This window comes from Rhipicephalus sanguineus, chromosome 6, assembly GCF_013339695.2.
Source record: "Rhipicephalus sanguineus isolate Rsan-2018 chromosome 6, BIME_Rsan_1.4, whole genome shotgun sequence".
In the NCBI taxonomy this organism is placed as follows: Eukaryota; Metazoa; Arthropoda; class Arachnida; order Ixodida; family Ixodidae; genus Rhipicephalus; species Rhipicephalus sanguineus.
This window is the reverse complement of record NC_051181.1, coordinates 60,799,026-60,824,791: the sequence shown is the minus strand read 5'-3', so window position 1 is coordinate 60,824,791 and position 25,766 is coordinate 60,799,026. Positions and strand designations below refer to the sequence as shown.

General features: G+C 44.6%; 1 protein-coding gene across 1 annotated transcript in view; it reads right to left on the bottom strand.

Moving 5' to 3' along the window:
* The window catches only part of LOC119395814 (venom serine protease 34), an 88,766-nt gene that overhangs the window by 6,332 nt on the left and 56,668 nt on the right, over window positions 1–25,766 (bottom strand). Inside the window, exons 6-11 of the mRNA XM_037662819.2 lie at window positions 21,182–21,312; window positions 20,097–20,221; window positions 17,447–17,497; window positions 15,873–15,958; window positions 8,952–9,043; window positions 6,645–6,889 (exon numbers count right to left, since the gene is read on the bottom strand). Of these exons, the coding sequence (XP_037518747.1) occupies window positions 6,645–6,889; window positions 8,952–9,043; window positions 15,873–15,958; window positions 17,447–17,497; window positions 20,097–20,221; window positions 21,182–21,312 (730 nt within the window). The remainder of the gene's footprint in view (window positions 1–6,644; window positions 6,890–8,951; window positions 9,044–15,872; window positions 15,959–17,446; window positions 17,498–20,096; window positions 20,222–21,181; window positions 21,313–25,766) is intronic.

The following is a 25,766-nucleotide window of genomic DNA, read 5'->3' as shown; positions in this document are numbered from 1 at the left end:
AGCGAAAACAGGTACGTGAACGTGCTGCTGTCAGCGCTTTGTTAACACCGTGAGCGCGATAATAACGCTGTTAACTGTGTTTTTCTTGACTTGTAGACGATAAGTGAGCTTTTGTTAACGTAGCGAGCCTGTTGGTGTGTATCATTTCATCAGGATAAAGGCAAAGTTGTGTGATGTTAAGTGCAGGCGAACTTTTTTTTTGTTTGGAGTGGAAAGCAAGTGCGCGCATGTGCGGCTTTGTTTCGGCGGGGGATTTGAACAGATCTGTGGTGGCGCTCTCCTCTGTCGGCAGTAGTGTTGGAAGGGGGGGGGGGGGGCTGCTCGCGATGAGTCACTATTTTGGTTTAACAATTGTAGGGCGGGGACGGCGCCTGCGTGTAAGCGTCGACCGTGTCTAAAGCGCGTACGCTTGAGTATGTTGCTAATTTAGGGTGAATTTTCTAGCGCACAAAACGAACAAGGTCGGAAAAGAATGACGCGGTGTCCGCGTTGTTTTTTCCCCCGTCCTTGTTCGTTTTGAGCGCTAAAAAAGTGAACGTGTCCAAGAAAGTTCCATACGCTGCGCGTCCTCTTTTCAACAGCTACAGGATCGTTATGTGACTACTATCAGAGACGTGTTTTCCTTGCGTGTGACCAAACGTGTGCATGTGTATGCATCCGCAAAGGCACGTATTTACCGTGATATTCGTGTTAATGCGTGTGCTTGCATTTACGCTTAGGTGTTAATACAGCCAGTTTAGTTAAATTCGGACCGACGTTTTAATTCACCCGCAACATAGGTACCGATAGGTTGCCTGATGCGGCCGGCACCCGTGCCTGTTGAGCCGTTAGTTAAACTTGAACTGTAGTCGAACGGATTCTTGTCTATGTGTGGCCGAATAGCCGTATCTTAACTGTGCAAGCGCTAGGTTGAGCATTAGGACATGCGTTCGAGCACAATTTATTTGATTCTGCTTGTTTCCACCATATTTAGCTTCAATGATTTTGTTCTGGTTATTAAGAATTGTATGCCCGTCGCCCCGCTTTGTCGTAAAAACTTCGCTAACTACCTTTACATGTACGAACATTATAAAACATAGTTTGTAGCACCACCTCCAATCACATTCTCTGATGATGACAAGGCTAACGGTCTATCGAATATAGTAAATTCTACAGGCATACTCTACAGACGTTAAAGGGGTCTGTGGTATGTGCAGCATATGAATATTTTATTTATTGGTGAAAACTCAATAAAGTTATGCATACTTCACGGTACGCATGCGTAAGTCATGCATGTGTTGCTGCTCAAATGTAAAATTAGACAATGTATTTATGTGAGCACACAACAGATCTAGACTGCCTTTTTTCAAGCTGTTGGCATTGGAACACCGTGACAACACTTCAAACATCAACAACTGCTTTTTGAAGTTGTATCAAACTGATGTTTGATACAACTTCAAACATCAGTTTCACAGAATGCTTATTGTGTATTGCTAAAGTGCGGTCAGTAGCTTCCAGGATTCTGGGTGCCGGGGGTTGCTAAAGCTTGCGTGCTTTATTGTGATGGCATGTGGTTCAAGATTGATGCCTTGTAAGTCTTAGCATTTCAACCTTTTTCCCCATACGGCCTGTGCTTCTTTGGTGAGGAGTATTGCCTTTTTTAGCCAACCAGAATCATGGAAACTAATGACCACAATTTGGCAGTACACAATAGTCATTTAGCGAACTGAATTTCTGACATTATATAATCGTCTCATTGTGAGCAGCCTGAAGAAAGCTACATTAGTTGTATTCACAAGTTAACATGTAATTTAATTTTTGGGTGTTACCTGCAATGGATGCATGATGAATGTGCATACCGTCATGTATATGCAGTGGTATTGTGCTTTTTTGCAATAAATAAAATTTCATATGATGCATATTGCATTGCATTCCCTTTAAGAAACACATCATATGAGTATCATAGTATATCTACAGAAACACAAATGTACCTGTGTGGATGCACTCATGCACACGTTTCGCCGCAAGAACAGAACTTACCGATAGCAGCCAATGGCCATTAGTCACACACAGAATTTAACTTTCAATTACACGTGGTTAACACATACAGCTCACAGGGGGCGTCTTTGCCTAAGAGCTGTAGCTTTTCGTTGGTGCATGAGTGTGCTAAAAGGGTAAAGTTCAGATCTTTGATATCAAATGTATAAAAAGTTCTGCCACAATACGCTTTTTGTTGCAGTTATTCTTCAGCATGCCCTTGCATTTATCATTGTGTGGAATCAGATTTTACTGAATATGTTGGCCGTGCACTGCTTTTATACCCACACAGAACTAAGAAAATTTCAGCATGACGGGAGCATACTGTATGTTACACCATTCCTTGGGAAACTTTTGGTCATTATTCCCGTTTTTGTTTTAGGCTTCCGGGTATGAATCTACTGTAGAGAAGGAACACCGTGGCCCCACTTCTGTCGAAGTAACCAGAGTCGCCTGGGCAGCTGAAGATGGATTGTGCAAGCAGCAGTGAAGAGCTGTGATCTTGTAATGTGCAAGTGTATGAACAGTCACGTTAAGTTAATCTAACACCAATTACATTGTCTTGTCAAATTTTGTGATTTTGTAATGCGCAAGTTTATACACATACATAGAGTGAGCTGTAAATAAGCCTTGGGCATGTTTGTGATCATGCAGTTTGGCGGTTTTTACAGCACATGTTTTACAAATATTATCACACTCTCGTACTTTTCTTTCCTTTTTTTTCAGTTGTGTATCTGCACTGTCAACAGCGTCAATATGCTTTTTTAACTTCTGATGCCTCTAATGTAAATTTTTATGGTTCCAGATAGTTTACTTGTTAACTATTAAGTATGAGGGGAAGTCAGTGAGTAAAGGCAGATTCGAGAAATGGTGCACTTATTCTAATGATAGAAAACTGAAGCATACATTATTTTTGCTACATTACCTGCCTGCACTTCAACGCACTTTGTGCAATGTTTCACAAGGTTCTTGATTCCGTCAGAAAAAAAAGTTTTTCGGTTGCACCTGTAACCAATTTTGCACAGCATCATGACTTCTGCGTCAATAGCGAATCTTGTTCCCCCGAGTGCTTCTTTCAATGGTCCAAACGTATGAAAATCACTTGGAGCCAGATTTGGACTGTGTAGTGGGTGTTCCAGCAATTCAAAACCCAACTTTATTGTTTTGGCAGTCTGCTTGGCAGAATGTGGCCGAGCATTATCTTGCTGCAGGATGACACGTTTTCGCAGTTTTCCATGACATTTGAATCTGATTGGAGGTTTCAGTTTGGTTCGCAACACATCACATTAGTTCACACTTCACAGTTTCACCTCTTGGGGTGAAATGAACGGCTACGACACCGTCCTTGTTCCAGAATAGTGTTAGCATAATCTTATGAGCTCATGGTTGACATTCAGATTCCTTAAATTCTGGTGATGACTGTTTCTAAGTTATGTTCGCAGCTTTACCTTCTGGTTTGTGATGATGTACCCAAGTTTCATATACAGCAACAGTTTGCTCTAAAAAATCCCATCTCCCTCACGACGATAACGGGTCAAATGTTTATGAGAGATATGTCAAAACTCTGTGCCTTATGATGTGCTGATAATTCATTTGGGACCCACCTTGCACACACTTTAGAAAAACTTAGCCTGTTCTGTAAGATGGAATACGGTGAACGAAAACTGATATCTAAAGTATTTGCGATTTCGTCCGCTGTGATTCGTCTGTTTTCTATCACGATACCCAAACGTTGATGGCCTGCTCGATCTTTCCACGTCACAAAAAGCTATTCCATATTCGACACGCAGTATGGATTCAGAGATCTTGCTTCATGATAAACAAATGTCACCATAATATACTTGCTTTCGACGAATAATTTCTGCAGGTTTAACACCTTCCGCAGAGAAAAGCGAATCACTGCCCTCATTTCCTCCCTGGTGAAGATCGACAATGGGACTGCCATGTTTAACGGTCTGCTACACTCTGACTAAAGCAGGAATAAGAGTGACACATTCCAGAGAAGTGTTGCAGACGATGCTAATCCAGTGCTGAATACTATACTCGGCAACAACTTATCTTGACAGTGGAGCCAAGGCTACGGAGCCGGGGCTTCCGCACATTCGTGTGGCTCCGCAAGTAGTACAGCAGCTTGCGGCTGATTTCGGTTTTGCTCGCTCGCATCGTTCACACGTTTAAAAAAACATATACACGAGAAATGTGAATGGGAGAGACATCTTGATTGTTCAGTGTACGTTTTAGTGTCATATTACGGGTATATTTTTCTTGGAGAACCAAACAATGCATTTGCGGCCGCACACTGACTCACTACGTCATGGACACCTTGTTTACTACGGAAAACGGGCATGCTGAAAGGGTGGTGCTGTCTATGATAAAGAAAGAACTGGACGACATTCTTGCAAAGTGAGCAATAACTGTATTTTACCTGTGACTTTCCGCCACTGTTTCAGTCTCATAATAAATAAAGCAGCATTTATTTCAGCAAAGCAAATCAGAAAATTATCGGCAAACTTAAGTACTATTTTTTAGCGCGGTAGCAGGCATGCGTTTCGGTTCTGTAGCTTCCACAGCGCTGTCTAGAAAAGTTGTCGCCGAGTGTAGCAGTGTTAACAAACCCTAGTGGGGGGGAGAGATAGCAAAAGTCGCTTTACTTTTTGATTTCCCCTCGTATATATACATCTGATTATCTTACAAATAATTTCTATTTATGCAAGTGATCTTTTCCTTAGTATTGTCGTTTTGCCACGCAGTTTACACATTAGGGACCTTTTTCGAAGTTCTGTGCTCTATCAGGCCAATAATTTTTATAGATGTAAACACATGTTGTGCTAAAAAATAAACATCTTTGTTTGAAATTCGTGTTCACTTATTTTGGTCAGTTGGACAGGAACTTTGCTAACATGCGTCAGAACTTCAGTCATCACTATAGTTAAATGTTTACTCAGATGTGCTGGCACACTGTCAAAATATTTCCTGTGTGAACATTTGTGGACTTTACATATAATTTAATGTTTACAGTAAACTTGATGTACCTAACACAATTTTAAGCATGTGTTGGTGCGTTGAAGAACTACATTATGAAAAGCTTTATTGCACATTACAGCAACATTTATTACAGCTATATTTCCCGCTTGAGATCATCCCACTTTGGGACGATGGCCAAGTGTAAGTGTAGGCTCTTCCGTAACACAAGCCAGGGTGACTAGGGCATGCAGCACAGAAGGGCCTGCATTTACATTCGGCCGTTCTCCTAAAGTAAGAGTAATTTCCATTAGGCAAGATGCATCAACCAAGCTTCAATGATCAATAGTCAAAGAAACATTGGTAACAGGTATTTAGGACGCTTAAAAACAGTGTAATTTTCAATTTAACGTTCCGTTAGCATCTATTGAAAGTTATAAAGGAAATTTCAATTGGTTATCGGAGGCCAATAGTCGACTAAATGTTGGTTGCTGGTATATAAGACGTTTAAAAACGGTCTAACAACTTTCAATTGAACGTTCCTTTAGCGTCTATTGAAAGTTATTAAGGAAATTTCTATTGGTTATCGGTGGCCAATAGTCGACGGAATGTTGGTTGCTGGCATATAAGACGGTCTAACGACTTTGAATATACCGTCGGTAGGTTTTATCGACTTTTCCCAATAAACTGTCTATTGACGGTTGGTACAAATTTTTGTAAGGGATTGCATTCCTGTAATCCTTGGATGTTTCTCAAATGGCCTGTAAATAAGTAAGGGTCAGAGATACTGAACGCGTTGACTTATGCGCAATGATTAGGGCACGAGCAAAACATGAGAAACAACGCGTAAATAGCCCATTACGTGGTACACGGATACAAAGGCGCGTGCCCAGGAGGCAAGGGGGATGGGGGAGGGGGGCACCCGCCCTCATCCTCTATAGTGGGGCACAAGTCCGCCCTATACTTTTGCTCAATTAGACCTGTGTCGTCGTTGTTTAATGTGTGATGCAGGTTTTTGAGGATAGTGACGGCTAAGTACCCCAAACATTGCAAAGCAAAAACTATTTCGCACATTCACCCCCAGAAAACCGGGGACCAGGGTAGGCCGTTGTGAACAACGCGTCATGGTTTCAGTTTCATTTTTGCATCCATTGTGAAGGTTTGTTTTTCAGAATCGATCAATCGAATGGGGTGCCAGAGGCGAAATTTCGCTCCCCCTGATGGAGAACCCAGCGCATAGGTATGAACAGATTGGAGATTGAGCAGGCAGTCCTGCATATTTACTAGCATTTCCAGCAGTTTCGGGTGTCTTCCTTTTTTAAAAGTTATAGTAAATGAGTAACGTTTATAGTATTCATATGAAGGAACCAGTTTTTTTTTTCATTCTAAAAAGACAGGGCGTGCACACACGGACACAAGAAAGAAGTCAGGACACCACAAACGCCGTTTTTTCATCGTAATATTTCGCGTATAGTTGGGCCAAATCTAAATACAATGCTTTAACCTAAATAAAGCGTGCTAGAAAAGGCGAGGAACTGCCGCCAGATGTAAGCGCGACAAGGGGAAATAAATTTGCGCCGATGCTATTCAAAGTCCTCTTAAGAAGCAAAAATTGAGGCAGCACAATTTTACTCTACATCAGTAATGATCCTCCAGTTGGTACTCACCGTACGACTCTCGGCCCCACCCGGCTATGACTCCATCCTTTCCCACCATGTCCTTGGCGTCGAGAGGAAGGCATATGGGCCTTTGGAACTCGTTGTAGTTCACGCTGACTGTAAGCTCTAGAAGGGCGATGTCATTAACGAGATTTCGCTTCCTGTAGTGCGGATGCATGTGACAGCGGTGAACCGCCTGGTGTGGGCCATCGGTGAGACGATGGACACCCGTCTTGACGCTGAGGCTTTTTTGACTGAGAATGGTGAAAACATATATGAGTAAAGTAACATTGTAGACGTGCGCGACAATTTCCAGACTTAACTGGCAAGAATTTTTCAATTCAGGGAACAATTGAGACATGTGTAAAAACAATAAACTCGACACTATAGTGCCAAAATACCAAGTCTAAAAGTGAAGCCGTAACGACAAGCAAACGAGACTACAATGACAGCAGCATTGCACCAACAAGACAGATTTACTCTTCAAGTATGGTCATAAAATTTGCGGTTTCCTTATGGCAGATACATTTTCCCAGAAAAATTGAGAAATTTTACAAAAGTAAGCATCAAACGAACACGCAGTCTGCGCATTCTCCTGACCCATGCAGCTTTTTGGTCCGAAAAAGAGCATATAGAATTTGGTTTGCGTACTCTCTTACCTGTTGAAAACGGCACCAAGGCACTGTCCTCGTGCAATACATTGCTAGTTGTAATAACGGCGCCAACTTTGCCTGGCTAGTTCCGTCAGGAGAACGTGGGACTCGTTTTATAAAGGCGAAGGCTTTAGCTGCCTCATCTAGCGCAAAAAAGTGTCCATCGGTGTCGGCGTCGACACAATCGAGTGATGCAAGAAATCATACTGTGATGACGTCGCATTACGACGTCATCATGACGTCAAATGTCGCCAAAGTTTGTGGCGTCATGATGCCGTCACTATGACGCTACATAACGTGATGTCACATGATGACGGCATGAAATGACATCGTTGCTTGTTCAAAGGTGGGCCGATCCCGGAGGCACTGCAAATCCACGTGAGGTGCAGAAACCTTCCAATGCCTCCAATTCCGGGGACAATGCAAAGCCACTTTGTGTGCAGAAAGCTTCTGAGCGGCCGATAAGTACAATCGGCTGCGAAGTAAATGAGAAGAAGATGAGATCTAAGTGATGGTGGGCTCGAGCCTCTTCTTGGTCACGCAGATGTAGTTCCAAGATCACGGATTTTAAACTAGGCAGGCAGCTGAGTGCCGTTGGTATACAGGGTGTTTCAAGAAATGTGTCTAACCTTGTCAAAAAATAAGGAAAATGCGATATTTGCTCGGGGCTTTCAGAATTTCTTTTTCTGTAGCGGCAGGAATCCTAAGGTAGTTAAGGGTATCATTTAGCACAGTAATTAAGAAAGTTACAATTATTGACTTTTTAATTAGTGGAGTTAGGTGATTGTGTCAAATGGGAGAATTGAAGTTCTTCATGCGAGGAACCTATCCGAGCTTTGAGATTTCGAAAAAGCGCCCTGTAGTAATTGTTGTGGCGTAATGAATGTCAACCAAATGCAACGGCTTTCAACAGCGAAAGCCATCGAATTTGGTTGAATTTCATTACTTCGTAATTATTACTAGAGGCTGCTTTATCGAAATCTCACTGTTGGGATGGGTTTCCGGCACGAAGGACTTCAATTTCCAATTTGACACAGTCACTTGACTCCACTGATTAAAAAGTTAATTAATCTACCTTCTTAATTACAGTCCCAAATAATTTCTTTAACCATCTTAAAATCCCTGCCACAAACCAATTCTGAAGGCAGCAATCAAAGACCGCATTTTCCTCATTTTTTTAGAAGGTTGGACACATTTCTTGAAACACCCTATATATTGGGCGGTAAGTGAACAGCCCAGCCTCTACTATTTTGTAGGCGCAACAGGAGCCGCGTCCCTTCACCACGCTACATATAGCATGTCTTGGATAGTGTACCATGCGTGTACTCCGGAGCATTAATAAGATAGTGCGACCTCATGACCTCATGGATCATTTGCCACGAGTGTTCTCCATCTTATTTTGCCCGCAACTTTTGTTTGTATCGTTCTTTTTTTTTAAACTGAATATTCCAAGTTGGCTATTATTGTTTCGCCGCCAGGAAAATACGTTTCATGGTTCTTTCACCGCATTGACAAAGTAGCGGCTGTTATACGCGAGATGTGTGGCTATCAACTCACAACTAAACATCGCATCAGGTATTCTTTGTGCGGTCCCAATGCTTGCAGAACCCGCGTTATGGCAACCTAAAAGACTTATTTTGGCTGTCAGGAGGGCGCCACTTACCCGTCACAACAATGAGCCGCGGTTAGAACATGGCTCCGAGATACCAGACTACCGACGCAGATGAAGGAATTGTAGCTGTCGAAGATGGCAACCTGTAACAAAAGCGCGGAGGTCCAAAACAGTAACTTCAATATCAAGCCCCTGGTCACTCGCTTTCTTTTCCCTCATTTTTCTCTCATAAAAGAGCCACATCGATGGCTCCTGTGTTAATATTTTCCAGACCAAACCACAATACAACCGAGAGGAAAGAGAAATAATTACACCTGCCTATGATTGCTCTCCACTATGACTGCCAATGAAGAGAGCGCAACGGCATCTCGGCAGCACTTCGTCCGCTTTGTGAAAACCCGTCAAGCGTTTCAACGCGTTGGCCCGCACGAGGGAAATTCTTGACGAAACCATGGGCCTTAAGCTAGGTGCACCAAGCAGCAGAAATCACTTTACATTAGGGATATTTTCTAAAGGCGTTCTCTTTAGCCTGCTGAGGCACGTAGGGGGCTAGGCCATCAAACTGGCCCTGTAGTGATACTATTTCAATTTTTTTTTGTTCTTAACAGGTCCCACACCCATCTCTATCAATAAACATACACGTCCTGTACCACCCCTACTAATAGATGTGTTCCACGAACATCGATTCTGGGTATCTTGTTTTTTTTGTCTGATATACTTTATTGGTGTTTGCCTTAACATTCATTCTTGTTTACGCTGAATACACTACCATCTTTTCTCAGCACCCTAATTATGCGACACTCGTATCTAACCTTCACGCTGACCCTGTCTCGTTGGGTTGTGCGACTCTATTAAACTATCTAATAATACATCTAAAACTACCCTAATGATTTTTCATTCATCCAACAGAAACTGCTCATTATTCCCCACATCTCTGTCAACTCTGTAGCAATTTTTATTGCATTAGTTCGCCCTACGGCATCACTAGACATTACGCAAAATTTTTCAGCTGTGTTTCCTCCATAGGGCCATAAAGTCCACGAGGGACCTACGATTCGGACTGCATATGCATCGCCGCTAGTCAGGCGGCCTGGTGTGCTGAAGTCCGCCGATGAGCCGCTTGTAGCCCAGGGCATTTCCATAAAAGGTGGTTCAGTTCTGCTTATCGCACCCGCGCAGGACAAAACGGGCAGCTCGAAGTTGTTTCGGTGTACCCCCCCCTCTTTCGCGCGGACTGAAGGCGTCAAAGCCGCACTCACGCGAACTCTTCTGAGCGATACCTCCTCTTGAATAAGTCCACTAGGGAGGTCATGACCACGAAGAGACATAAGATCTCGCGTGGCGCGCCGAATATTTTCTTTCTGAATGTCCACAGTGTCAGAAGGTGGCAGCAGGAGCAGAGGTAAGGGGTACATTACTTTTACACGATGGCAAGCGGCATCTGCCGTGGCATGAGCGGGAACACTAGATCGGCGAATCCAACAAACTCGAACTGAGCATGGATAAGCCGCAGCACAAGGGTGAAATTGCACTGCTGCGCCCACAGAAAGGTCAACGCGATGGAGTGCGCGAACAGCTTGCGTCGAGTACGTGTAAAAGATCAGATTTGATGGGTGTTGCATGTCGACGAGTGGTTACAGTGCGGCGAGACCATCACAGAGGGCAACTAACTCTGCTAGTACGGAGGTAATGGGGATTAGAGCATTGCACGGGCCGGATTTTACGGCCCGGGCCCGGCCCAGGCCCGCTTTATGAAGCCCGAGCCCAGCCCGGGCCCGTGGTTCCAAGCGCGGGCCCGGCCCAGGTCCGGGCGTACATGACCGTACCCAGCCCGAGCCCGGCCCGGGCCCGTCGTTCGAAGCCCGGGCCCTGCCCGGGCCCGGGTGCTCATTACTAAACTAATCCAGGGCGCGCTTTTTTATGACCAGGCCCGACCCGGGCCCGCTAGAGGATATTAGTTGTTGACGATGATTATTAATGATGCCGTGCGCTTTGTAGCGGGCGATCTGACGGAAAATCCGGTGTGTACATGCTTCGAAATGTTGCTTTGCCCACGGTGGTAGCTCAGCGGTTAAGCTGTTTCGCTGTTAAGTCCTAGGACGCGGGTGCGATTTCCGCTGTCACAGCGGCCTTAATTTGGTGGGGGCGAAATGCAAGAGCACCCGTGCATATACTTATCTTTAGGTGCACGTTGGCGAAGTCGAGGTGGTCGAAATTGATCCGGTGCCACTACGGCGTGCCTCGTAATCATATCGTGGTTTTGGCACGTAATACCAAAGAATATAAATTAAATATATCGTATGTGGCAACCTCGAATAAAAGACCGAAAACTTTATGCCGCCCATGGGAACAACCGTAATCTGGCCCATTGTTAGTGCTGTTAATATATATATATATATATATATATATATATATATATATATATATATATATATATATATATATATATATATATATATATATATATATATATATATACACGTGTCACTTCAGCTTGCCACAGTGTACCTTAGACCATGGTATGCGTAACATTCACGTGTGCTCGAAGGCCCGACTTACGCCTTTTATGAGCGCGTCCAAGTCCGGCCCGGGCCCGCACTTTCAAGCCCGAGCCCAGCCCGGGCCCGCCGTAAAACGCTTCGGACGGCCCGGCCCGGCCCGCGGGCCGGCCCCGGCCCGTGCAGTGCTCTAATGGGGATGTCTAACGCATAACAGCAGGTCTGGTTGACATGTGGGTTCAGTTCTGCTTATCGCACCCGCACAGGACGAATTGGGCCGTTCAATGTTGTTTCGGTGTACCCCCCCCCCCCCTTCGCGCGGATTGAAGGCGTCAAAGCCGCACTCACGCGAACTCTTCTGAGCGATACCTCCTCTTGACGAATAAGTCCACTAGGGAGGTCATGACCACGAAGAGACGTTAGATATCGCGTGGCGCGCCGAATATCTCCTTTGTGAATGTCCATTAAGGAGGTGTGCAATATAGAAGATGCTAACCCGGCGTCCATATATGCTCTTAGTTCCAAGTTTCTTGCAACGTTGAATAATATTGGTACAAGAACATGTAGACTCTCGTAGCACTCCAGGTTGCGTGTTGAATTGGCCGTAGCTATTACCTAAGATGCAGACCGAAAAGGAGTGCTCTCGAATAAAGGAACTGAGGAATGCACGGACACGACCTGGCAAGCGAATCCATTGAAGAACCTCAAGGATTACTTCGTGGCTGACATTGTCATAGGTGCAATGCATGTCCATTGCAATCAAAGTTCGTACATGGTGTGAGCAGCCACCTATAAGCATCGCAGAGGAGTATTCTAGGCCGTCCTCGGTTCCAAGTTGAGGCCGACATCCGATATAGGCGGGGTGATACCACTTGAAAAGTTCTAGCCCCCATGTAAGGCGCGTAGCCATCATTCGCTCCAGGTGCTTACATAACATTAGAGTAAGCGCGATTGGGCGCAGGTTCCCGAGAATGCCAGGGGGGTTGCCTTGTTTTGGGATGTCTACAACAACTGCATGTATCCATGACGATGGGACTTCTCCCGATATTCAGACACCATTAATGGTATCCTGGAGCCATATAAATGCCAGCCCTGCATGTTTTTGTATACTTCATATGGTATCCCATCAACGCCTGGAGCTGTCCGAGGTTTACCCTTGTTGATCGCCGCCAACAGCTTGGCCATTGTAAACAATGAGTCCATACCTTCCAGATCTTCGGTGCCTTGGACTGCACCCGCCTGTTTCGGAATGAAGAACGGACGCGAGAAAGCGGCTGGCGCACTGTCTAAGGTTGGATACAAGGATCTTGCAACCTCTGGTGCAAATAGATCAGGATCTTCTCCAGACGCCAGGCACGCGCTGGATACTGAATTGGGTACTCGTTCAACTCGCTCTACCGCCCGAAAGGTAAGCCAAATCGAATACGTTGTAGATGAAGGTCCAAGCGACGCACGCAATTCCATCCAGTTGCGTCTAGAAAGACGCTTTTCATGTCTGCGAGCTACTGCATTCACTCGGTTGAGGTTGTACTCATCCACAAAAGAATCTGGGGAGCGAGCAAGTGATTTCTCTGTACGACGACGCTCTGCGCACAAGCGTAGCTGTTGTAGATCAAGTGTAGGACGGCACTCGTCGACCCAAGCACTCAAAGTAGCCTTGGAAACTATATTTCCAATGAGGTCTAATGGATCTACGGGAGCGGCCGCCGCAATTGCTGATATTCACTGATTTAACTTACAGCGGACGAGATACCAATTTGTGACATGGAACTTAAGGCGCAAACCTTGTGGTCTATCCGTCTGCAATCCTACGTGTATGGGGCGATAGTCACTAACCCAACAATCTGGTTCTTCTTTCCAACTGAGCGATGCATGGCCATGCCACCAAGTGAGGTCGGGAGAATAAGCAGGAGCATCCGCATTATCGCGGCGCTGAGTTGGTGCGTCTGGTGAATTCAGCAGCTCGAACTGTGCGTCCACGAATGTTACCACCACAATTTGACCCCTTTGGCTCGTAGTGGGGTAACGCCAGTCCTATGCAGTTCATTAAAGTCACCCGTCTCTAATATTGGTCGACCAGAGTACGCACGCCGCAGATGTCGCAGCCACCCGAGATTATTGTGCGAGTTCTGTACACTGTATAGTAGCACATAACAAGACACCAGAATCACGTCACTGCAATGAAGTCGAACCAACACGGCAACCACTTCCTGCCACCAACTGCGCCATTCTGACAGCGGGATGGGTGACTGTCGAAATTCGGTGGTGACATACACAGCCACTTTTCCAGGGGTACAGTCCGGAGCGCCGCAGCGCTTGTCTACAATAGAAGCGATAGTATATGCATGAAAACAGTAGAGGCGTGACAATGATTGGTATCCTGTAGAAGCAACGCCCACACGGACGTTTTTTTTTTCTTTTTCATGCACATGCGCTTATGAAGCTCGACAACCTTTATTTTCAAACTGCAGTGATTCCATTGTAGAAGGCCAGGGAGCGACTGGTTGATCACCTGGAAAGTCATTTTGGAACATTAGCTGCTAACACCTCCGATATGTTTTGCGGTTGTTTGGCTACAAACTGCAGCAGCTCCTTTGCAGAGAAGGTATCGGGGGAGACAGGCACAGGCTGAGACTGGTGTCATCGAAGATGCTCCTGCTCACACGTTTGTGTGTTCCGTGGTGTTTGGGCGATATGGTGGTGCGTTGACGTACTGCGGCACGACGCTGCGTCAGGTGATAGACTTTTTGCAACGATGCCAAGCGTTTCTGGAGCTCAGTTAATGCGGGATCCGAGTCCATTTCCGTGTTCGAAGATGGCGTGGCCACATCTCATTCGTTTTTGGGATGTCTGTTTCGCTGCCTCGCAGTCTGTCAAATGCACTTTAACTCCTCTGCTCTTTCACATATATCCAAGGAGGCGTAAGACAAGTTTCTGCTTCAGTGTCATCATTGCCTTCTAGTTATGCGACGCGATTAGTTGTGAGTACTGCACTACTAGTGCATGGGTTTGTAGCCTTGAAATTCTTTCGGTGTGTTTTGTGCTTAGCTCTCGTGGCTCGTTGCTTGGTGGGGCACGCTTTGTCTGTTATTTCACGGCAATTTGATTTACCTAAGCCACACTTTACCTGCCATGTTCGAATCAAGTACATGCGGACACGAGGAGCACGTATGTTGAGTACGGAAACAACTGTAGCAGTGAACCAATAATGACCGGTAGGGACGAAACTGCAGTAAGACGCCATAGTAAATAATGTGCCGGTGGGAGTTGGAGGACCCCTCAGAGTGACGAGACACGTACGACGTTTGTCCATGTAATACGCACTAACCACTTGGTGCAAGGCACATGTTAGACACTTTAACTCGTCTGGGCTTTCGCTTATATCCAAGCCGGTGACGACATAGCGGCGAAGGGCGGTACCCGACGTCAGATAGGCTTGTACGGGTACTGCTTCTTCTTCACCAGCAATTCCTTTAAGTCACCATGCAAAATCTTTACGTGTGATTGCTGGCGCCCATTTGAAATTTCCGCGACACATAACTTCAATTTTTTTAACCATTTCATGCGGAATTAGGGACTTCCTGAAATCGAGAAAGTGCTCTAGCTTCAACACTCATAGAGCGCTGTATTAAGCATTCATTCATAACCCTCTAAGTTACTAAATTATGTCAAGGGTAATTCCTAATCAGCCCATTGTTGGCCGCTGAAGGTACTACATAAGCAAGCCGTTTGACTTACTTCCGTTGCTCGACTGAAGCCATGGCATCGTATCTTCTTCTAGTTTACATACTACTCCTCTCTCAGCAATGCATTTACAATATGTGTGTTTCGGTTTTTTAGGACTTCTCATCGCATGCTCCCATTTGACATTTTTCCTGCCTCCCTGTTATCTCATCCCAACAGAACTATATTTGCGGTCCATATTAACCTTCTCCTGCCTAAAATTCATACTAATTATGAAAACAATAGTATCATTTTCTCATTCATTTCATTATGCAATTCACTCTGATCTGAACCAAAAGAAATAATGCCTATTTATTTATTTAGGCAAAAGCTAAAAATATTTTTACTCGATGTAAAACTGTCGCGCTCCATTAACTTTATTAACTCTCGGTGTTTCATGAGTTTAATAGTAACTATTCGAATATTTGACGCGGTATTTGTTACGTGCTGCGTGTTGAAGTTGTTTTTGTATTTTCATATCGAAATGTTATTCATTTTTCTTGTCTATTAACATGGCAGGTCCCGTCTGCGGTTTGTAACCTTAGACCTCCTTGTGGCTATTTACCTGTATTTTATTATCTTACTATGTAAAGAAATACTGATTGATTGATTGATAAAAGCAGCACCTCCACACTTCAGCCATTAAGCTACCACTGCAGTAGGGCTTCTTGAAGGAAGAAACTTGGGCCTGTAGGGGCGCGTGTTGCCTATGGTCGTCATTCCCGCAATTAGTTGCGCCCAGCAGACTTACGAGCCAGGGGTGTTTGTGCTCGGTGTACTCTTGACCGCCGACAATCCTGGGAAGCAGCTCCTGTGGTTTTCCACAATCTGTTGTGTCTGCAAAAGCGCAACAATTGCTCTTTAAACTTGAATACTCGAAGACACAATCAAATAGCGTAAAATACAGCATAATTTTTTTAATAGAGCTCCATGCAGCTCAGATGCATTGTGCCACCTAATTCACATAGTTTTATAGGCATATAAAGACGGCTCTGCTTTTCCCACTGCTTGGAGCAGCATACTGCGTATGCGTTGACATATGCAAGAACAGCGTTAAAAAAGACAAGGACCAAAAAAGGGCACGTGCACCTGTGTCGTGTCTTTCTTGGTCGTCTTTTTTAGCGCTGTTGTCCTTGCATGATGAATTACCACCAACTAAAACAAGTATCTCTTCTAGAGCATAGTCTTAGCGAGCACTGTGTTTAGAAAACTGGCTTGCCTACGGGCTTAACCATTATTTATTAGTAAATAATATTTGGTGATGAATAGGAACTGTAAAACTGAATTGAAGAGCAAGAAACAGCACCCTCGGATCTCCGATCACATCTTACAACTCAGCCCTCCCCTTGAATTATGTGGCGTACATCTTTTATGCAACGCAATTTCATATTATGATTCTGCAGAAATGCGTAAAAAAATGAAGCTAGTTTACATGATCGTGCTGCCCAACCGGCATGGGTTCAAGTTTCAGCAAGGCCATTCAGAAAGCTTTGATTTTTTTCCAGCTCTGGCAGCGGCGAAATTACGTGTGACGAGGCGTCCTGAGGCCAACAACATTCATAGCGGTAAGGCAGTTGATGACGACAGTAATTGGCGTCAGACTAATGGGATGAATAAGGGTGATTAGTAAGCTTACAGCTATTGAATGTTCTTGACGGGCGGACACAAGACCAGCGCCGCTTTGGAGCACCTAACTTCTGTCGCAGTAAGGGAAACTGTTCTGTAAACGTAAATTGATAAATAACCAAGTTTTAACATCGTCAAAAGTTACTACGCACTGTACGGAACCCCTGTGGAACCAAGCAATATCGAATATATTTCGATGATTTGTTGAATAAGCCTTACTGCGAGATTCATATTCTGAAGCGCGGGTTTAGTTCAAATGAAATGAAGGAAAAGCATATAAGCTCAGCTCAGTAGCATATGACTATTAAAAAACAACATTATATAAAAGAAAAAAAGAAACGAGATATCTGTATTTTCTTTTCTTGCTGCCTCGCCGCGGCATCTGAAAGTAGGGCTCGTGATTTCAGTGCGACCGTCCAAACACTGAAGTGCACCCTTGGATTTCAAGCGACACTTCTGCATCACGCGAGGCGGCGTTGAACAGTTTAGCACGTCTGTAATAGAGGTGTTGCAGATTTTAAACGACTGTGTGCGCTGATCACCGCTGCTATTTATTTGTTTGTGTCTTGGAAGCACGTGATCATTTTTTGTAACCAGAAATAAAGTATATTTGGCACCTACTAATAACCCTTACTATCGATGGCTATAAAGCGGTTTTTTCAAGTCCTCTTCAATTCAGAAATACACACACTCACTTACGGCAAGGGACAGGCTGGTACCTCTCTGTAGGTCGAGTAGGCGTAACGAACCCTGAAATTGCAAAGAAACAGCTTGAATTCTCGTGGACATTACAGCGACATTTCATAGCAACCGTGAAGACTCCTTCGGACACGTTCGAAAAGGTCATGTCAGGTTAGCGAGTCAATTTTTAGGGCACACTATTATGCAGGGTGCTGTACTTGTCAGTAAATTACGAGAGCGCTGCTTTATACAGAAAGCGTACCTTTATTAGGACTTGCTCATTTACAGGTAATGAGATCTCACTCCAGCGTTATTCATCTCCATGAACCACAGTGGATGCTGCCACTTTTATAAGTGTTGGATTAAGAAATATAAGCGGTGTTGGTAGTAATTGCTGTTTTAAGACGCCGGATAATGTGTTTTTGTTTCTTTGAACATAGGCACAGAGACATTGAATGGGTATATTTTAGTATGTCAGAAATAGAGCGAGATAAGCGAGAGGTTTATGAAGTAGGAGCAGCATGCTGTAGAGTGACAGAACTGTATGCTGCGTAAGCTTGAGCGCATGTACGCGCAGGCTTGCATTCACATGCAAGAGCAACGTGTGCTTATGAAACGAGATAAGTACCACGAGCTTGGAAGCAAAATGCTCGATCTAAAAATATAACAAATCTGTCGTAATTACGACACAGCAACATCAACACAAAGAAACAAGTTAGAGCGAGACAATAAAAACAAAAAAGTCATTCAAGGGCAACGTCAATGCGTTGCGCCGACACAAAGAGGTCTGCGCAAGACAGCAATGAATATAGCACGAAAAGAATGAAGTGAATAAGATCGAGTGCAAATCAACGCTAAACAAGAGCAGTTTACAACTAACGCGTAAACAATACTGATCAAATGCTGGCACTAGTATCTTTAGTATTTATCGAACTACGTCGGTGTATTTTCACAATAAAAATGCACTCAAAAGACACAACAAGAAAGCAAGAACAAAAACCAGAAGCTAACGCTACAATAAAAAATTAGACAAATAGTCTAGCTCATTGTCTTTGATAAATAAATGGCTTGGACTGAAAAGGGAACCATAAGGACACGAAAAATTGCTAGCACACATATCCAGATGCCACACGCCTTGAGTTCCGCTCACTGAACAAAGAAATCTTTCTAACGCAGTAATTCTCAAGCTCAAATACAGCTTCAGAGCCCGAGATGAGTCGCACACTTCACAGTGTCGTAAGAGCGTTGTCACACAGCTAATGGAATGTGGTGTTTGCACGTGTACGTAGAAGTGAAATAATTTCCTTGACAATAAACGTTTCTTTCAGCGAAGTCTTTCTTTAGTGACAACCGCAACGGCAAGTGTTTTCAGTTTAGAAATCGGCAATCTGTTTCTAGTTTGACATACTATAAATGTATACTCTTCTAATAACATTGTCTTCGACGTAGTATGGACAAAAGTATTATCTGCAGCCTAGTATCCTTGCAATATATTCATCGAGAAACTAATGTTGCCAGGGCTCGTCGCAAATTACGCCAATTTCATAAGCTATTTGAATGCACGTGACAAAAACATTAAGATGGATGTAGTTCCGACGCCCATTTTCTTGTGCCAGCACTCTGGAAACAGCGTGAGGAACATATATTGAAACCCACACTAAACATTCGGCATATGTCCCTCACGAAATATGACTCACGTTTCCTATGAATATTATATTGTTCCCACCTCTGGTATTTCAAGAGAAGAGGGAAATCTAACATAACAATATTAATTCTTGGGATTTTACGTACCAAAACCACAATATGATTTGGGGGACGCCGTAGTGGAGGACTCCCGAAATTTTGACCTACTGGTGTTCTTTAACCTGCACCTAAATCTACGTACAGAGGGCTCTAGCATTTTCTTCATCGAAACGCGGCCGCCGTGGCTGGGATTCGATCCTGCGACCTTCTAGTCAGCAGTCGAGCACCATAACCACTAGATCACCACGGTGGGCCAAGAGGGAAACCTTTGTAAGCGTTTCAAATAAAGCCTGGCCGAAAATGCAGGTTTATCATTTTTATTTAACAGCTCTAACTAACACGTACACTTCAAACTTACCCATATATTTTACGTAACAGCACCCGCATTTACCCAACGTTGGATATTCATGTGTCGTCCATATTGCTTTCAGGAAATGGTGAAAGTTCACATATTCTGTTTTTTTGTTTTCAGGAATTCCGGTCGCACTAAGATCTTGAATGTAAAAGCAACAGCTACCTAGCTAGTATCACATTCACAACTATGGTCATCCGTGCATATGAAGTTTTCTCTTTTACTTTTGTGTTTACGAAAGTGCGGAGTGAAATACTGAGAAAGTATTTGTACTCTGCGCTTTTCCCCGAATAACTTCTTTATTATTCATACGTTATAGTATTACGCCGAAATCCACTACCATATAGAGCAGGCGTTGTAGCCGCCATTATGCTTGGTCATTTGAAGCCGCACAGTATTGATTATCAGTGCAAACAAGTCGACACTCTCACGAAACTGTCAACGAACTACGACAGAATATTTGGTAATATATTACATTTCTCCCATGAATGAAGTTGATGAAGCTACATGCTAGCAGCTGTCTAAACTCCGTTTTTTTTTGCACCCCCGAAACATTACTCGTGTTGTACTCACAAGATGGGATAATGTCATAGCGCAGTTTGAAGCCACGTCCTTCTTCGCAGCAGTCAGTCACAAACTTCAGCTCGACCCTGTTCGTTGTAGACATGATTGTCTTAGGCCGCGTCTGTCCGCAGTACCTGCATGGAGGCAATGCACTTCTCACTCGTTTTCTCTTGCTAGTTCGTTTGTTCGAAACAGATGGTACTAGCTCCGGGATTTAGAATGGGCCCAAGCGCACAGGACGTGTCCATTGTTATCTTCAGCCTCTCAAAATTCTCTTTTAAGCGGGTCAACCATTGAGATGCCAAAAGAGATGTGCCATCGTGCAGGGGCATAGCGATTTTTTTTTTACCAGACGGATGGGAAGTCCGACATCCTATGCGTGCTCTTGCGTGTGTTTGCACGTGCGCGCGCATATATCAACATACAAAACGCAAAGAATTTCAGGCAGAGGGGTTGAACTTCCGAGCCAACCCCCTAGTCAGGCAACTGCCTTCGTAAATGCAGTCGCTATACAGAGGCACCATTATTACGCTTCATTGGAGCGGGAGATTTGTGATGTCTGTTGTAGCATACACGTGCCACCTTTTTTTAAAAGCTAGGGGAACTATCACACACCAATAAGTGTGCTCGATACAGAAAATCAAGTTTTGTGGCAGCATCAGTTCCTAACAGTGCAACCGGAAGCACCCAAGTTACATTATCGTTCAATCGAGCTGCGCTCTCAGCAAGGTTATTCACGAGTAATATCGTTGTGTCCTCGTAGCCTCTGTGTCTTTGTAGCCCTGGCATAATGCATACGTTGTGCCGTTTCACATGACCACGTTTGTGACAATTGTTCATCTCTTGTAAAAATTGTTCGTGGGTCCCGCTGCGTGGGGCAAGGTGCCAAGTTTGAAGGGCTGCCTTTCACTCGCAGAATAAAAGAACGTGAGCAACAAGACACCATGCTGATGACATGTGTTCTACGAAGCCTTTTCTCGCAGCCATGTCTGCGCTGCTTCGGTGACAATGTTAAACTAGACCCAATGCTTGTTATTAAATTTCCAATAATTTAATGGGTATGCTAGGTAGGAATCTACGATGCACGAACTTACCGCTGTGAGTCCTTTTGGAAGTTGCCCGATCGGCTAATCTCGAGGTAGTCCATGAAACAGGTGTCGTGGTCGTCGCTTCTGATATCGAAGTAGCCATCGAAGCTCAGCTTGATGCGCATGCCATACATGGCCTGTAAAGCAGTCATCAAAACTTTGTATGACGCATCATGTTATTTTTTTCGCCCATCATTCGCCTTTGTCAGTCCCATGTTTTCGCGTGCTGCCAGAACTGTGCCTCATACATTTTTTTTAAATGTTCATGAACGCTTTCCCTCGCTAGTGCGCGTGACAGGGTAGCTTCCATGGAAAGCCAGAGCTAGGGAGATTGCTTCTTCATGCGGGACAGTAACGGCGCTGCATTTTATTTCATGCACAATCCAAGGTATATGTAAACTGGTAGCGTAACTTCCGTAGAAGCCCATGTGTCAAGCCGGTGACTAGTTGTTGCAACAGTCGCCATCTATGTGAGGAGGGGACAAACAGAATTTAAAAAAAAGATGACGTCACAACCGGAAGCGGAAATGACGTCACGTTTTAAAGCGATGGGCGCGAAATTATGAATTTTTTTGCCAGGGCGCCGCCTCTTACTTTTTTTTATAGCTGCACGTTCTTTTTCTTATCACTATGACGGCTCCATAATGGAAGCCTGCAAGATAACGGGAAGACGAAAAAGACAGATTTGCCTGGCCTTAAAATGTTGCTCTTGCATCCGTAGACAGCGCAGCGTTTCTTCGCGTAGCGTGGCGGACTCATCGTCCCGAAGGGCGACAGCACGCCGGCCGTGCGCTGGCAAAACACAGTCACTGAAGCGGTTCCCGATGGCTGCGATGGGCTATATTACATTCTGCCAAGTGCCACGACTAGAAAACAACGCTTATGCGAGGAAATCACCTACGGACGACAGGCACAAACCTACTGCGCAAAAACCACCGACGCCACTTGCATCTGAAAATGGGCAAAACCGTTGGCCCATGTTACCAGACTGCCTGCATGTGCCCGCTGTTTCTGAAAATAAACGAAAAAAATTGGCCACTCAACCACATACCCAAGAGTAAAGTTTGATTAAAGTAATCTACCAATTTAATTCGTGACAAATAAAATTGAAACTAATGAAAATAAACGTTTAAATAATTTTTTGTTTTTATTATTTGTCCCCCCCCCTCACCTAGTAGCGCTTTAATCGTCACGCGGGTGTTGATGTTTGTCGCAATAGGTTTCCGACCACTTTTCGTTCCGATTTTCGCGACCTATTTAGATTGACCTTGCACAAATAATGATTCAGAGTGCAGTGCACAGCGGTTTGATAAAGCTTGTAAAAACTTCCGGTTGGTGATGTTTGCTCACAGTGTAACACATGGCGCTTGACAACTGATAGCCGTATCTTTAGAGCAATCAATGTGGAAGAGGGGCTAGGCTGTCAGCCGCTGTGGTAGAAGTTGGCGATTCGGAAATGGCTGAGACTATTTGCACTTGAAGAGCTCCGGCTCATGTTACCTGAGCATAAACATCCCGTACGCCACCCTACCACTGCAATATGAATTAAATGAAAGGTTCCTGCCTGGTGTTCTCTCAGTATTGCTATTGCGCTAGCGTCAATGATTGACCCGTGGCACTGGGGGTACCAGTAACCTATGCACGGCCGCTTCGCGGTTGTCACTATTTTGCCAGCATCAGTACTGCAACAGCAAGAGTCCATAGCGACGTGCTTCTCTACGAGTGACGTTATACGGGACGTTTCTCCTCACGAACGTCACCCCGAGCAGTTGAGGTGCACAAACCAGGCGCTACACTTGCTCAGACTATGCACAACGGCTGTTTTCGAAATGCTACGGCACGTTGGTGTCCTTTTTAATAATCTGTATACTCTTCTTTATTCAGTATGTTACCCAATTTAGTTATCCAAACGAATATTTGCCTGCATATATGTCTTACCTCTAGAACCAATGTTGGCAGAAAGCAAAACCGCGGCACGCTTTCATCATCGCGTATTTTCACACGTATTTTACAGTGTAATTTTTGCCCCAATCCTCGTTGAACTATTATGTCCTGCTTTCGGTGAGAGAGTGCTATTTCACCGTACCTAAGATTGGGCTCGACAATGATGCGCTTCCAACGGGATTAAAGCATGCCAGTGAAATGAGCAGATAACTTTTTTCATGTGAAATGAATTGTGTAGTCTTAATGCGGGAATACGCCAAGCTATCGGGCGGCATAAGGCGTCCGAATAGCTCTGCATATGTAATACCACGCAAATTTGATTAAGTGACTGCTTTTGGTTAAACTGCAGCCGTGCTCGAAAGCGATCGAGATCAAAAAAAGACAACATAGGTTCGCAAAATTGAGCGAGAGCCCTAAGAACGTCATGCCATATAATCCTTTATTGACATAGGCCCGTAAATTGTAACATGTCGTACATAATTGTGGAACATCATTTCATATGGAATACCCGCCGCGATGGTCTAGTTGTTATATTGTTCGGCTGCCGACCCGAAGGTCAGGGTATCGAATCCCGGTCGCGGCGGCCGCGTTTGCATTGAGTGAAAATGCTCGAGGCCCGTGTGGTCAGCTTTAGGTGAACGTTAAAGAGGCCCTGGAACACTTTTTCAGCATAGTCATAAAACGCTGCCAATCGGTAGTCGAGGCTCCCGTGAACATGCGAACCAAATAATATAGCGCAGCACGCGCCTGGAATTCACAATTACTTATCAAAGTCACCTATCATTCGCTCGATCTTCTCTCGAAAAATAATGCCATAAGCCCAAATGACCGCGCCATAAACAGAAAGTCCACGGCCATTGGCTTGATTTGAGCATCGTGTGCTGCATGGTTACCGCGGCTGCTGCGGGATGCCGCGACGTGCCCGCACGGCTTCGCTGGCGATCACATTGAAAGAAAGCCACGCGTTCGAAGAAAAAAAAAAGAAACGAAAGTGGTCAAGTTCATGATCATGACGTGCACTGACGACAGACATGGGTTCTTGGCTCTTGTCGTCACCTCCCCCATCCCCCTGGCGTAGCTTTCAGCGTGCTCGCTGGTGTGATAGGAGCGAGAGAAAGCGCTCAAAGCGTGCGTTCTTGTAACTCGGCTCATACTTCACGGATTCTAAAAATCTATGTGGCAGTTGACTCGTGAGGTAATAAACTCCTTTAATGAAGCCATTCGACGATTACTTCGAAACGCGTTCCAGGGCCCCTTTAAAGAACCCCAGATAGTCGAAATTTCCGGAACCTTCCACTACGGCGTCTCTCAAAACCGAATTTGTTAATGAAACGGGAAGAGATACTGTCAGCCTCAATTTTCTGACACACATCACTCAAATGATATTATGCGAGATTCGGGAGACTTCCACGTCGCGAAAAATGTTTCTATGTACGATATATTTTATTGATTCACTGTTTTCAATGCAACAAATCAGCACAATTTTTTAACACGAACTTGTTTTATGCCGGGGTCCACCACAGCTCCATTGACGTATTTGTGTCACGAATATGACGTTGTAAAATATCCACTAACAGATGACAAAGAAATAACTATGACAGGAAGTTCCAAAGCCGGGAGTCGAACCTACGACCCCTCGCTCCGCAGCGCGCGGGCGCAGAACCACTTCACCACAGAGCGCACGTTCTTCAGCATCCTAACAGCGAGCTAGTTATATGCACCAATTACCGTTGGTGGTACTCAGAGCTCGGTGGCTTCAGCGTGTTCTTGTAATCACTAGCGAGATGGCGCTCCGAGCGTTGCGAGGCGAGCGCGCCTCTACAGAGGTGTCTCTCGTGCGCGCGCGCAAATCTCGTGATAGTGGCGGTTTCTAGGTCTTGTGCTTTCATCGCGAGTTTCCGTTGACGTTACAGAAAGCACGAAGGTCGCTTCGCTCACTTCAACGGCTGCGTTTCCGATAGGAGCGCGCTTTTCTCACACAAAGAAGTAACAATCGTGACAGTTGTCAGTTCGCGCTCGTACTGTGTATGCTCTTTTCATGCGTCTTTTCTGCCTTAGGGCGCGCTGAAAGTTTCGAGCTGCTAGTCATTCTTCGCGCGACATTACAATTTGTTGCTTTAGCATTCATCCCTTCGCACTTGTGGTGAAACAATCCACAATAAACGCTCAACCGCTCCTGTGAAGACACGTTTCACTTTCGTGTTATACCGATTCCATGAAAGGGCAATCAGTCATGTTTACTTTTTCTTGTCGGATACATTTGAGATTGTTGCCAAAATGGCTGGGACGTTTTGCGTAGAATGACCCTATTGCTAGAGGTCTCGTAACGGATATTAAGATAACAAAAAAGCAATAAAAAATCATTTTTGCGAACGTAGTATGAACGTTTAATGACTTGCAACATAAGCTATCTATAGAATTCACGTGTCCTTGCAGTATGTTGACAATATAAAAATTTTTAAGCGACCTAAGAAATTTTTTGCTTATGTATGTTCCTGGTTGTACAGCTTTGCCACTTGTATGCACGTAATGAATATATAAGGAAATGAATAAATAGATGATTGAAATGTCCTTCGACAAAGTAGTTCTATAATGTTGCCTTTCAGAATACTGCGAAGATGCGCGCTCCAAAGCGGTGTGGCACAGT